The sequence below is a fragment of the Echinops telfairi genome, unplaced genomic scaffold (assembly GCF_000313985.2).
Source record: "Echinops telfairi isolate 266 unplaced genomic scaffold, ASM31398v2 ScPeMD7_31;HRSCAF=116, whole genome shotgun sequence".
NCBI classification, from domain to species: domain Eukaryota; kingdom Metazoa; phylum Chordata; class Mammalia; order Afrosoricida; family Tenrecidae; genus Echinops; species Echinops telfairi.
The window spans coordinates 60512890-60528238 of NW_022103928.1; the positions used below are offsets into that span (position 1 = coordinate 60512890).

At 48.4% G+C, this 15349-nt stretch overlaps 1 protein-coding gene across 1 annotated transcript in view; it reads right to left on the reverse strand.

Annotated features, from left to right (window-relative positions):
• Positions 1-15347, reverse strand: part of LHFPL4 (LHFPL tetraspan subfamily member 4) — a gene marked incomplete at its 5' end in the record, with an annotated part of 34100 nt that extends 18753 nt beyond the window's left edge. Inside the window, one exon of the mRNA XM_004702446.2 lies at positions 14990-15347. Within this exon, the coding sequence (XP_004702503.1) occupies positions 14990-15347 (358 nt within the window). The remainder of the gene's footprint in view (positions 1-14989) is intronic.
• Between the last annotated feature and the right edge of the window lie 2 nt (positions 15348-15349).

Here is a 15349-nt window from a genome sequence, read left to right on the forward strand (position 1 = left end):
CCACCACCACCACCCCAGGCTGCTGGGTGTGTGAAAACTGCTGACCAGCCCTGGCCTACCAGGTCTCTTTATCCATCTATTGCTGTCCTCCTTTGACACATGGAGAGCTAGGACCAGAAAGGTTTGGTATGTCCATGGTCACGCAGCGAGCAATAACACAGCTGGAATTCAGGGCCAGCCTGGCTCAGACCAGAGACCATAGCCTCAGCGTCTCCCCTAATGAGCAGGTAGACGTGCACTGGTGGATGTGCACGCCCAAACAAGGACAAATAGAAGCCTGGGTATCAGAGTGGTGCCTCTGGGCTGGGAGGGCAGTCCTTTTGTGATGTTTCAGCTTTTCAAGTGCATCTGACCATCTAGAACTTGCATATCTATACAGATTTCTGTAATCTCTAAATAGCGAGAAGGTGACCTCCAAGAAGTGGGCCTGGGAGAGGGAGGAAGGGAGCACCTTTTACTTTACACCCCGCTGTCCTGTTAAAGCCCTGATGTCACTGTGGGTCAGGCGTTGGGCTGTTAACCACAGGGTCAGTATTTCAAACCCACTAGCTGCTCTGGATTGGAAAGGATGAGGCCCCGCAACCCTCCTATGCATCTGAACGGCCTTGTTGCCTTCATGCGGTTTGGGTTTGGGACGGTGGGAAATGTAGCTGTCAAGAATGTTGAAAAGGCAAATGACCTGTGACCTATGTATTCATTATGGTTTTAAAAAGAGAGATTAAAAAGATTAGGCCATGGACTACTCTTAAACTTTTAAGAAATAATTAAGGAGTGAAAGGATCCGAGTTAAATGAAGAGCAGTACTTCCGCTGGGAGAACAAAACTGACGAGACTGAGAAATGGCACAGAATAAACGAGGGGTAAAATGACTTCATACTCAGATGTGTGCTTTCCGCAAAGCTCGTGTGCTAAGTATGTCTGTTACAATGTGGGGTTGTACAAAAGTTATCATAGTCTTTTTCTGCTGTCTTGGGTGAAGGCTTACAGAGCAAGTCACTTTTCCACTCGGTGATTCACACAGACTCTTTCATGCCATTGATCGCAATCCCCATAATGGCCTTCACTTACCTTGCTCCCCCTGCCTATCCCTCCCCCAGCCTTTCCTAACCATTTCTGCCTCCTGCACCCACACCATGGATTAGTCTATGGGGCATGTGCCCGTCTGGTGCTGCCATCTGCCTTAGAGAACTGTCTATTGTTGGGCTGAAAATCCAGCTATAGGGCTGCAAGGACAGGCCCATGCTTGGAAGGGGACTCGGGGCCAGAGTCTCGGGGTTCCACCAGTCTCTATCAGACCAGCCGGGTCTTTTCCATGATTCTGAGTCCCGTTCCACAGTCTCTCCGTTTTTTCCAAGACCTTCTAATGGAATCCCCTTCAGAGTGAATGGTAGTGGATGCCAGGCACCATCTAGTCTGTCTGGTCTATGAAGGAGCTTCAAAGGGTTCATGGAAAATGGAATTAAATGATCATGGAATTTCTCCAAAGTCCTCTCATATATGTAAATGTTTGTTCTGGGTTTTTTAATCATTTTATTGGAGACTTTTATAGCTCTTATAATAATCCATACATCAATTTTTTTCTTTTTTCATCAATTGTATCAAGCACACTTGTACATATGTTGCCAACACCATTTTCAAAACATTTTCTTTCTACTTGAGGCCTTGATATCAGCTCCACTTTTTCCCCTCCCTCCCCCATCCTCCCACCCTGATGAACTCTTGATACATTCTAGATTATTTTTATTATTATCATATTTTACACCGTCTGCTGTCTTCACCCACGTTTCTGTTATTTGTCCCCCTGGGGGAGGTGGGGTGGGATGTAAAATGTTTTAATGATGTATTTTGTACTTAGCTATTTCCATTGAGTTTCATAAAAATACAGTTATGCTATCCTCCAGAGATGCCCACCAAGCTGGGCTTTCCCAAAGGAGCCCGCTGCAGGCCAGGCCAAAGTGTTACCCACTAGTGGGGTCCAATGTTCCAGGGCTTCCTGCCCCTGAGCTGACTCCAAAGACATCTCAAGCCCCTCCCTCCCCAGGTGTCTTCTCTGTCTGCCTGCCCTGTCTCTAGCCAGGGCCCCTCTCTCCCATACCCTGCAGATGGAAGCGCGTCAAGACTGGGGCATCTTTGCCCCTCCACAGGGCAGAATGAGGAGTACCCAGCTGCTGACGTGGGTCAGGGGGACAGGACAGGAGTGCCTGAAGTACCAAGAGGAGACTTCATCCCCCCCACCACCACCCACAAGCCCCTGAGGATCTGTGTGGGAGGGTCTCTTCAGCAAGGGAAAGAAAAGTCTAACAGTAAGAGGGGCACCCATGGGAGAGCAAGCCAGCACAGCACAGCACAGCCTCCGAAGGCTGCTAACCGCGGTATCCTTGGAGCAGAGCTGGGTCAATCACCCCTCCTCTTCTCGGGGACACCCAGCTCACCTATGTAGACATGTTCACCAAAAGACATGTGCTATAAGATGCCCACATGTTTTATTCATAGCCCAGTCAACCCCAAGGCTCCTAACAACAAATGGCTTTTACAGCACAGGACGATGAGGAGGGTGGATGAACAGTCGCTCTGTGCCACCACGCGGATGCATCTCAGGATCACAGCCATGCCACTGGGAGGAGCAGTCAGCGCAGTGGGTACCTCTGTGTGGAGCCATTGGAAGAGGCGTGGCATTCCTGATTGGAACGCCATCCCGACTGGTGTGTTCACTTTGTAAACATTCTTTGAGCTGTAGATGTGGGAGTTTTGTGTTTTTAATCTAAGTATGTCTCACTTTGATAAAAGTAGACTTTTTAATAAAGGAGACATACCATTGTATGGCGTAAATAAACACTGTGGATAACTTACTTGTCCGCCAGTAGGTCAGTGGTGAGCTATAGCCAGCATGCTACGCAGTCATCGAATGAGGAGGCTCTGTCTAACTGTCTCTACTGCGGAGACAGTGGCCCGGGGACCCTGAGGAACGCAGGTGCCCGGAGTGAATAAGTTTCAGTGTCAGGATTTGAACCGGGAGCTTGCGCATAACCAGACTCTGCGTGTTAAAAGAACCCTGGCTATAGTGAATGATTTGCCCTAGGCGACTAATCTAAATGTGTGATGGTTCAAAGCTCCCAGGCAGGGCTGCAAGAGAAAGGAGTGGTGATCTGTAGCCTTCAACATTACAGGGGCCACTCTACTCGGTACAGAACACACCGTCTTTGTGAGTTGGAATCAACTCAATGGCAGTGTAGCTGGGGGGTTGTTTTTTATTTGTTTGTTTGTTTGTTTGCTTTTTCACCTTCTTTCTGTATAGGTTATAGATGGTATAAGGAACCCTGGTGGCACACTGGTTAAGGCTAACCAAAGGCCAGTGGCTGAAACCCAGTGCCAGAGGAAAGATCAGTGATCTCTTCCTGTAGAGATGCTCCCCTTGCAATACCTCTGGGGCACGCAGTCTACCCTGTCACAGAGAGTCACTATGGGACAGGACTGACCTGACAGTGGCCACCAACACAACGTAGACTGTGTACCGCACAGACTCGTGGACGCAGGCGAAGTAGTTAAGAACAGCTGTAGCTGGGAGAGTGAGATGATGGGTGTGGTTTTTTTCACCTCCAAATTTCCAACCCAGAGCAAGGAGCCAAGAGGACCTCTGAGAGGGGAATCTCCTTAGAGACAGCGGTGTCATACAGAGACGATGCTGTAATTGGCTGCCAGACCACAGATTTCAAAGAGAACTGCTTCCCTAGAACCAGGTACCATGGAGGCTGTAGTGAGAGCAGTCTGACAGGGAGACTCACAGAGAAAGGAGGGAGAGGCAGAGCTGCCTGTCTACCCTCCCCTTCCACCACCCCCCACTCCCCCACCCCCGCCCCGCTGGGTCTCACGGGCACCTCTACTCTGGTCATCCAGGGTAGGGGGGCTGGGTCTACATCCTAACAATCAACTTACGACCCAGGAGCTTGGAGGTCCAGGCCCAATCCTACTGCTCCTGCTCACTCCAGGACCCCTGGAAGGGGACTCCTGGGCTGGGCTCCCCACCTCTGCCTCCCATCCATCCGATCACCTGGTTGCTGAAGCCAAACAAGAAAGAACCTTTCGTCCTCCCCATTGCTCCCTCCCCAGAATGCTCTTTAGAGGCAAAGAGGGCAAGACTTTGTCTCACACACTTAGGACACGTCATCAGGAGAGACCACTTCCTGGAGGAGAAGGCATCGTGCTTGGTAAAGTGGAGGGCAGCGGAAAAGAGGAAGACTCTCAACAGAATGGACGGACACAGTGGCTGCAACAATGGGCTCAGACATAAGAACAATGTGGAGATGGCGCAGCACCAGGTGGTGTTTTGCTCTGTTGTGCATGGAGTCGCTGTGCGTTGGAATCAACCTGATAACACCTCACAGCAATATAGCTTTCTTGGATGATAAATCCAGGGTGCGGTATAAACTGTGAGCCACATAACTAGCCTCTAGTTCTCTGGTATTTCCTCCCCTTACTATTATGTGTTTTTGTTTTACCTCATTAATCATGAAAAATTTTGTATGTTCATGTGTATATTTAAGATCATTCATTACATGAAAGCCAAGATAGAGAACCCTTCAGAAACAGTAACAGGAGTAATGGTTCCCTGGGGGTATGGGAAGAGAGGGGTGGGGGAAGGGGGAATAGGGAGCTGATAGCATTGCAATCGAATTGTATATGAATGGATGTATTGGATTATGTAAGATAGGGCATATATATATATATACACACACATATAGTATAAGGGGAACTGATATCAAGGAGTTCAAGAAGAAAGAAAATGTTTTGAAATTGATTGTGGTAGCAATAGTACAGTACTGCTTGATGTGATTGAACTATGGAATGCTATATCTGTAAGAGCTCCCCAAAAATGATTAAAATTTAAAAATAAAAATAAATAAATAACATTCTTACCTCCTACTTTTGATTTATTTGCAAGACTGATTGGCTTGACCTCCAAAAAAAAAAAAAAAGCCAGCATCTGTTCCCTTGTCTCCATCTACACTGCTACTAATTTGCTGATCTCTCTCATGGGTGCCCACAGTGACTGCCTCACTTATGTCTGCATCCCCCTTGTGTCCCATCACCTGACGATGGTGTCTGCATCAGCCCAGTGCAGTCTCTTTTCCACCTAGAACCCAAAGGGATATTTCAAACAAATAGATCACATTGCTCCCAGTTTAAATGCCACCCACCCCCACCCCTAACCACACACACACACACACACACACACACACACACACACACACAAACACGTCTCCTTGCACTTAGGATAAAAGCGCAACACTTTGCCATGGCTTCCTCCCCAAATCCCTTAAAACATGTCACATTCATTCCCAACCCCAGGTCTTCAAACTGATGGTTCCCCCCTCTGCCTGGGACGCTCTCAGCTCCTGGTTCCTGGTCTTGAGCAGCTCACAGCTGGGATGGGGAGCCTCTTTGGGACCCAGCGCCTTGTCTCTGTATCCCAGGTGTTCTCATGGAGGTGTGGAACACCTACACTCAGCCCACAAGTTAACCAGTTAACCACTAACGGTTCATGCTTGTCCTCCACCCAGGGCTGAGCGGGCACTCAGTCCACAGCTTCTAAATGACCTTGGGACCTGCTCCTCCTTCCGAGTCCCTCTCCTTGCTGCCCTGCTCAGGAGCCAGGTGGTGTTGGGGTTATGCGTTGGATTGCCAACTGCAAGGTCAGCAGCTGAAATCACCAGCTGCTCCTGGGGAGAAAGACAGGGCTTTCTGCTCCTAGAAAGAGTTACATCTTGGGAACCCCCGGGCAGTTCTATCCCATTCTAAAGAGTCGCTATGAGTCGTCATCGATTTGACAGCAGTGTGTTTGGTTTGGATTGGTATTGCCCTATTAGGCTCCGTCTCTAGGGCTTGGTCAAAAGCGCCCCATTGGCCTCCCTGTATTCTGTCTGGTCCTCTCCAGGGTCCAGTGCAGACGAGGCCCTGCCAGGGGACTCCATCCCTCTCTTTTCCAACTTTTGCTTTTCCAGCAGGTTCCTTGCTCAAGGTCTTCAGTCCCTGTTCGTGCTTTGCCTTCTGTGGCTCCTTCCGCCCAGCCTGCTTTTCTGGCCCCTCCTTCCCCACTGGCTCCTTCAAGGTGAGGGCTTGCTAGGCTGTTGCCTCTTCTTCCTCCACACGTCACATGCTCCCTGGACCACCTCACCCACACCCAGATTCTAGGATGCTGCCGCAGAGCTACCTCTAGCCAAGGCCTGCCTCCGACTCCAGCCTCAAATATCAAGTGACTTGTTGGGCCTGTCCCCTTACACCTGCCAGAGACCAAAATAAAAGAGAAGAAAACCAGCCACGCGCCCATCAGTTCTGCCTCATGGCAACCCTGGTGCCAGAGTCAATGGTTCCCTGGCGGGTTTCAATCACGGAGTGCTCAGAAGTAGAATCCCCGGCCTCCCTCCTCCGACCAGACCTCCGCCAGGCCCCTTCTCCACAAACACCACCTCCATCCACTCTGGGATCGGTCATGCCCACGCCTAGAGGTGGCTGCTCATCACCTGAGCTCCACAGCCCTGCTTACAAGGATTTCCGTAAGCAGCCCTCCCTACGCTTCCTAAGTTCGTCTCCCACCTCTCCGCACCTGTCAGCTTCCCCCTTGTTCTAGCCCAGCGGTTCTCAACCTTCCTCATGCCACGACCCTGTCATACAGTTCCTCATGTGGTGGGGACCCCCCAACGATCAAATTATTATCGTTGCTACTTCATCACTGTCATGTTGCTACTGTCATGAATCGGCCGACCCCGTGACAGGGTCATTCGAGCCCCAAAGGGGTCTCGACCCACAGGTTGAGAACCTCTGTCCTTTGGAGCCAAAGTGGCTGGAGCCAGGTCACTGACCAACCACTAGCCAACACTGACATCGACTCTGTCACAGAGTGTACACATCTAGGTCCAATTCATCTTTCAACAGTCTTATGGGGCGGGTGCGGGGTGGGGGACACTGCTGTTGTGAACAGCTGACAGCCGAGGGGCTGAGACTCCGAAGTTAAGCAGCCTTCCTCAGAGCACTGGGCCGGGCTCAGCACCATTGGGACTCCAACAACTGAGCTCTGCTGCCTCCATAGGGGTGGACGGTGGGGCCAGCACTGGAGTCGGCTCTCACCATCCGTCCATTCTGCACACACTTGGTAAGGACTGACCCTGTCATTATGCTACCACGCTGTGCTGGCATTAAAGTAAGGTTGACCGTGAGGAAGACTGTGAAATGGGAATTAGCAGGAAAGCACCAGGCAAGGAGCTTTCTAGAATACAGACTGCCCTCTCCACTTCGCCAACCCTTCTCCGCACTAACAACCAGGTTGGCTGGGGATCGAATGACCCTTTCACAGGAGTTGCCTAAGACCATCAGAAAATACATATTTCCAGTGGTCTTAGAAACCAAGACATCGTTCCTCTATCCATCTCCAGGCGGGTCCGCCCACATGCTGATATGCTGATCTGGTGAGAAAGAACCTGTCTCAACCTTTTCACTGACATTGGCTTGTTATGCATCCTGTCGCAAAATGTAGCAATGCAGTTTACTGTTGTTATATTAAGACTGCTACCCATGCTACTCCATGCTTCAAGACAAAATTTCATTTATTTGTCATTAGAAATAAGTATTTCACAATACATAATTACATATTGCTTTTGTGATTAATCACTATGCTTTAATTATGTTTAATTTGTAACAATGAAAATACATCCTGCATATCACATATTTACATGACGATTCATCACAGTAGCAAAATGACAGTTATGAAGTAGCAACGAAAATATTGTTATGGTTGCAGGTCACCACAACATAAGGAACTATATTACAGGGTCGTGGCATTAGGATGGTTAAGAACCACTGCCCTAAACCCAAGAGCCATAGAGGAGAGGATTGGTGATTTGCCTATATTAAGAAAAAACAAATGTCACCATGGGGAGAAAAATCCATGGACAAAATCAAAGAGATCATAAGCTGGGAAACAATAGTTGTAACTCGTCACAGAAGCCTGTGTTTCTTCTTCTTCATCTTTTTAATCACAATCCATACATACATCGATTGTGTCAAGCACATTTGGACACTCGTTGCCTTCATCATTCTCAAAATATATGCTTTCCACCTAAGCCCTTGGTATCAGCTCCTCATTTTTCCCCCTGCCTGAGTTTCTTTTTTTTTTTAAATCATTTTATTAGGGGCTCATACAACTCTTAGCACAATCCATACATACATCAATTGTGTAAAGCACATTTGTACATTCGTTGCCCTCATCATTCTCAAAATATTTGCTCTCCACTTAAACCCCCGGCATCAGGTCCTCATTTTTTCCCCTCCCTCCCCACTCCCCCTTCCCTCATGAACCCTTGATAATTTATAAATTATTATTTTGTCATATCTTGCCCTGTCCAACGTCTCCCTTCACCCACTTTTCTGTTGTCCATCCCCCAGGGAGGAGGTCACATGTAGATCCTTGTAATCGGTCCCCCCTTTTCAACCCACTCTCCCTCTACCCTCCCAGTATCGCCACTCACACCACTGGCCCTGAAGGGATCATCCGCCCTGGATTCCCTGTGTTTCCAGTTCCTATCTGTACCAGTGTACATCCTCTGGTCTAGCCAGACTTGCAAGGTAGAATTCGGATCATGATAGTGTGTGTGGGGGGGTAAGCATTTAAGAACTAGAAGAAAGTTGTATTTTTCATCGTTGCTACATCGCACCCTAACTGGCTCTTCTCCTCCCCGAGACCCCTCTGCAAGGGGATCTCCAGTGGCCTACAAATGGGCTTTGGGTCTCCACTCTGCACTCCCCCCATCATTCACTATGGTAAGCTGCCTGAGTTTCATAAGAGGTAAAGAGTTCTTGCAAACCTTGCCATTATACCATTAACTTGGACAAAAAGGGTATAGGAACTAACCATTTACAGAAAATGTACGTAAAAGGTGTTCAGCCTCTCTCATAATAAGAGAAAGGCAATTTACTACTGCGAGAGCATTTTTCACCCCTCAGATTGGGAAAGGGAAAATGTTTGCTAACATGCTGTGTTGGCAATGAGGTGGAGGAAAAAGGACTTCATACATTTAACCCAGCAATTCCACTTCTAAGAGTTTATTTTATCCTTGGGAAGGAAGAAGGGAAAGAAGAAAAGAAAGAAATTCCCATGCTGCACATACAACTAATACTTACTGGATGAATAAAATCCCAAGGAAATACACAGGATGCTCTAAATGGCGCTGGGGGTGGAGAGTGGCGGGAGGGGACTCCTATGGCTGCTGTTCCAACCCAGAGCCCAGGCGACTATAGACACCCAGCAGAAGGCTGAAAGATGCTCACCTCTGGGTCCTACCAGTCAGCTTCCTGCCATCACCCCGGGCCCTGATCTCTCAGCACCCACTCGACCTCACACCCTGTCTTCTGCTGTGGTTTGAACCCCAGGATGGTGCTGGGCTCCGAGTGAGCACTGGATGGTGAGTGAATTGTGGGCGCGCGCATCTGTTTTCAGGCAAAGTGGAAGGGGCCTCAGCTGAGTTGACTGATCACTACATCATCATGGACTTGGCTTTTCTCCCCTCACCGCTTACCGACGAGGCGACCTGAGCCAGCCATGCTGTTTCTCTGAACCCCCAGCTGCCTCCCATGTAACATGGAGATCATAGCACTGCACATCGCCCAACAGATGAGGCTTAAAAGGCATAGTCAGGGTGAAAATGTCTAGTGTAGAACCCAGGACACTGCGTGCACTTAGTAACAGAAAACACCAGGTAATGAGCAGAGACACCGTAAGAGGCCCCAAAAAACTGCCTCCTAATTCCTTAAAAAGCTGTCTGGGTCTTTCAGTCTCTCGACTTACCATTCTCCGCTTCTGACAAACTCATCCTGCCATTTGCCCATCCTTAATCCTCCTGTGGCCAAAAACTAGGTAGCCCTGATGGTATAATGGGTACACTCACCATGAAGTTCGAAACCACCAGCTGCTTCCTGGGAGACAGATGAAGACTTTCTACTCCTGCACTGAGTTACAGTCTCCGAAAGCCACAGGGGCAGTTCTACTCTATCCAAGAAGCTCACTGGAAGTCGGAATCAACTTGATGGCAGTGAATTTGTTTTTTGTTTTGTTTTCTTTCTGTTCTTTCCAAAAGCTTTGTCTTTAAGAGTCAGATAGATCTGGTGAAAACCCTAACCTTATTACTTACAGATAATGACAAATGATTTATAAAAGATTTAGTTTTGTAATCTACAAAATAAGATAGACTACCATAGGATTATTGTGAAGATCGAATAATATAGGCATGTAACATATGTTCTAGTACATAGTAAGGAAACATTATTTTTCTTGAACAATCATAACAGTAGTAGTGGCTTCCACCTTCCACAAGCTCACATCCCTCGCTCTGACAGTCAGAGCCTTGTACACTGTGGCCTAGCATTCCTTCCGGGCCTCCTCTTCCTTTGCTCTCCTGGGAGGATGCCACATTCCAGCCTGGTAGGGCTTTCTCACCTCTGTTTGCACCCATGAACCCCCTCTCAATTCATGAAGCTTTCCCACACCCTGTCTCTGTCAACACCCGGTCCAGCCCCAGCTCCAGCTCCCAACTCAGCCAGCAGCCTCTTCTATTCCTCTGGGTCTCCACAGCACACATTCACATCCACACCACCCAGGGCAAAGCTTGTCTGAGTGTGTCTGACTTACAGCCATCCTTCCAGAGACAACACTTGCTTTCCCTTTGTTAAGTGTTGCCCTTACTCCACTGTGAGCCCATGTGTTCCAGGGATAGGCATGTAACAAACATGACGAATTCAGAGGTGGACTCTGGACCAGAGCTGAAGCAAGGAAAATCAACCCTGGAATTTATGCTGGAACCACTGGAGAAAAGGTACTTTTCTTCCACAGGGTGAGGCTATGTAGACTCAGAGTTGTGAGAGGCCTTGTTTACTATCTTAAAGAGAGAAGTGGAATCAGAATGTAGGCAACCCAGCAGAACCAAGCATCAGAGAGAGAGACAGGTTTCTAAAGGTATTATTTGAAAGCCTGGATCCATTCATGCCTGAAGCCAAATACTCTTGACATTTAAATTTGGCGAGTCAATAAACTCTACCCTTTCTTTAAAAATTTTTTGTAAAATCTTTTAAGGCTAATTTGAGTTGGGTTTTGATCACTTGCTACTACTACAAGAGGCAGACCAATGCATGTACAGTGAGCCAACTAGACGCTAAGCTTCCTTAGAAGAAGGACTGCATTTTATAATATGGAGCTTCTTGGGGACAGAGGTGGTGGCTTGTTTATGGAAAGATTGCGGCACATAGCATAGAGATGATCACAAAGCAAGTGAGGAATATCCAATGGGAAAAACGCCTCCGTGTATCTTCCCAATGGACCAGAGCTCTGTATTTAAGAGACCCTAAAGTGCTCGAGGATAATACTGCAGGCACCGTGAACTGCTAAGAACACAAAGCGATCGTCTTGGAAGTGCTCCTCAGAGCCAAGGATGGCAAGACTTCGTCTGACATGCTTTGGACATGTTGTCAGAAGAGAGCCGTCCCGGGAGACTGACATCATGGTTGGTAAAGCAGAGGACCGGCAAAACAGGAAGGCCCTCAAGGAGATGGACTGACACAGCGGCTGCAACACTGGGCTCAGGATGGGAGCAATGTGAGGATGGCGCAGGGCCGGGCAGGGTTTTGTTCCGCTGTGCACAGGGTCCCAATGGGTCGGGTCAGACATGATGGCACCTTAGCAACAACAGAGTGCCTGCATTAGAGCTCCCTGGAACAAACATCTCAAACAGCATTCTAATTCTTCTCTGACATGAAGCAGAACTCCAATTCTCTGCTGTTCCTCTGAAGATAACAGATGTCTCACGTTCTCAGTGGAGTGACCTCACTGAAAGGGTTGTTCTAGACACCCAGTGGGGCTGAGAGAGATACTTTAAATCAATCCATTGTAAAGATGAGAAGACCGAGACTTACACTAGAAAGGCTTGCTTACCACTGCAGGGGAATCGCAGGCAGAGGCAGACAAGATTCCCCCAGTCCAGTGCTCTGGCCTCTGGCCTGGTATCACATTAAGCAAAGTGAGTCAATCATGTACCCAATGAGGGCAGAAATCTCTGAGGGAAATGGAACGAATTGCTCCAACTACCCACTGTCCTCCAGAACCCTAAGGTAGTAGTAACACCAGGGCAAGAACACGAGGCCAACGACTGAGAAACCCAGACCCCTGCTCCTCATTTACCCCTTACTGGTGGCACGACTTTGGGCCATTCCGCCACTTCTCTTAACTGTTTCCTCTTTTTCTATGGGGGAGGTGGCATGGAATTTGAAGAGCATCTCTAATATCTTTGAAATGCAGAGAGACGCTGTTGTTGGACACATAATCCATGCAGAACTAAACCCACAGGGATGAGCGATCACTTGAGGCCCAGTGAGTCAGAAACTCATCTGCAGATTCCAAATTAAGAATACGGAATTGGAAAGTCCAGATGAACTCACATTATTTCTAGTTTGCCTTTGGCAGAGGCAGTAGAATGGGATGGAAGGACCTGACACCCACCTCTCTGGTTCCACAGAGTGATTCCTCCACACATACATCTCACACCATCTTCAAAAATCCTAAAAGACCCACATCTAAAATGAGGGGGATGAGATGTATTTGAAACAAGCCCTTTAGAATGACCACATCTGAACAAGCGCTAAAGGAGTCCTTTGGAGAGCTGGGGCAATGTCCCCGACAGGGCAGCCACTCCTCTCTGTGTTCGTAACAGTTCTCAGAGAAGCAAAGCGGCCTAGCGTTCTTCATCGTCATACTTCGACTTTCTCCAGTGACACATCCTCAGTATCATGAGTCACCTTGTTCTCCACTTGGTCCCGAGTGACCTCGAGCCATTTACAGAAGACAGATATCTCCCTCAAAACATGGAGGCTTTCCCTCAATTAAGATGCTCCAGAGAATATGAGGGGTACCCCCCCCAAAATGGAAAAAAGCGCCACTGGGTGGAACTTTGGTAGTACGCATTTTTCCCATTAGCAGACCATCGAGCAACTTGCTCTGAGTTAGTGCACCCAGTGGCATCCCCTGGGAAGGTTCTTTCTGGTCACAGTGAATTTTTTTATAAAAGCAGTTTCATTCAAACCTCATTTTTTGTGATGGCTGATTTAAGAGAACAGTGTGCTGCTGTGAAATTTTGATTCCTGCTCAGGAAAGATGCTGCAGAAACATTGTGATATTGAACACAGCTTACAAGAATAGCACTATGGAAAAAAATCAAGTGTACGAGTGGCTTTCTCATTTCAAAAAAAGGAGAAATGTAATATCGATTGATGACAAATCTCATTCTGGACACCCATCAATTTCCTGAATGAACGAAAATGTTAACTCATACTGCATTTGGAGTTTGTTCTACTAGGTCAAACTATTCATCAAGCTTTCTATTTAGAAGTTCTAAAATGATTACATAATGATTACGTAAACAGTGTGTGAGACAAAGGCCTGATTTGTGGCAGACAGAGGACTGGTTTTGCCATAACAACAATGCACCTGCTCACACAGCCATCTTGGTACGCCAGCTTTTAGCAAAAAACAGCATGCCTCTCTTGCCCCACACACCTGACTCACCTGACCTCGATTCGTACTACATCTTTTTGTTTCTGCGAATGAAGAGGGACATGAAAGGACAGCGATTTGACAACGTAGAAGAGGTGAAGAAAAAAACGAGGGAGGTGCTGCCAACCATTCAAACAGATGAGTTTGAAAAATGTTTCCAAGAATGGAATCGCAGATTTGACACATGTCTTAAATGTAATGGAGAGTACTTTGAAGGTAATAAGGTTGTTTTGTAAAAAAAAATTTAAATGCATAGCTCTAGAAAAAATATTCCATTTTGGCGGGGGTACCCCCTCAGATACACACTCTGACAATGACAACTGCCTTCATGGTGGGCAGTGGGATCATCATTGAAGGATATTACACCTCTCCCAAGAGACCTGTCCTGGAGGGGCTGACACTTGTTGAACGTCTGTCCCTGAGGTGCTTGTTGCTGAAACTCACCACTACATGAGTGTCACAATCTTCACCTCCTCCACATCCCTGGAAGGCCCAAACTTTTCCCGACCTTCACCCGCTCACCTCCTCCATCCCTATCACTCCCTGGTCCAATTTTCCCCAGCCCAGCTCTCATCCTGACCTGCAATTAGGCAAATCCCCAAGTTGCTGAGTCTTCAAAATCTGTCTTCGATCGAAAGGTGTGTGTGGGCGAGAGCGTCTCTCTAATGGATCCTGGAAAGCTACCTCAGCATTTCTCCTTCCTACAGGCCTTTCTCGGGTTCTCAGGGCAAAACAACTGTCTTGGCCAAATATTTCAGAAGGTTTCAGTGTCGAGACCCTTCCTACACTGAGTGGGGAGAGGGGAGTGCGGATCTGCCCTTCAAAGACCCACGTTGCCAGTTGCTGTCATGGCCTGCGTATCACACACTGGCCAGGCACCATAAACAGCCTCTTCTTCTCTTGGGTTCCCACAACACTTCACAGTTTACACTGCACTCTTTCATCGCATCCTCTTGGAATCCTCCTCACTGTTTTACAGATGAGGACGTTGCAACTCAGAGAAGTGAAGTGAGATGCCCCTGTTGATAATGCCAGCTCGGAAAGGGTTAAATCCAGGTCTCTCGACTTTCCATCTCTTTATCACACGGCCCAAAACTACTCTTTCAAACAGTTCCCTCCCCTAAGACAGCATGAAAAACTAAGACGCTTAGAGGGGCTCACATGTTGCTAACCCTCCAGTAGGCCAGTCTGATCATATCCTGGCACAGAGTCCCAAAGGCCTAATTCTAAAGCTCTGCCCCCTGACCCAGGTTGTCTCTGATCCAATTCCCTCTCCCAATGGCTACTGAGGGCCAGTCGTGAGATGAGTGTCTTTAGACACTCTGACTCTTCCAAGCAAAGGGCCTATCAAGAAGCATGCCCCGTCCCCGCAGCCTTGTCTGGGGGTCCCGCCCCCGCCCCTACCTGCCAAGAGCTGCATCCATGCGCAGATCTTGTAGACCGTGGCCGTGTTGCAGAAGAAGAAGAGGGCAAAGCAGCCGATGCAGCCGAGGATCAGCACCATGGAGAGCAGCACGAAGAAGGCCGCCGCCTTGAAGGCCCCGGACGGAATGGTGCTGAAGTCGGTGAAGGAGCCGCGGCAGATGAGGTCGCGGCCTGCTAGCCCGCTGCCCACGCAGTAGTGGAAGAGGCCGAAGTAGCCAGGCTTGGGGGTGCTCACGCTGTCGCCCACCCAGTAGGGCTGGATGAAGACCACCACGTTGATGATGGCGAAGCAGATGGTGAAGATGGCCCAGAGCACGCCGATGGCCCGCGAGTTCCGCA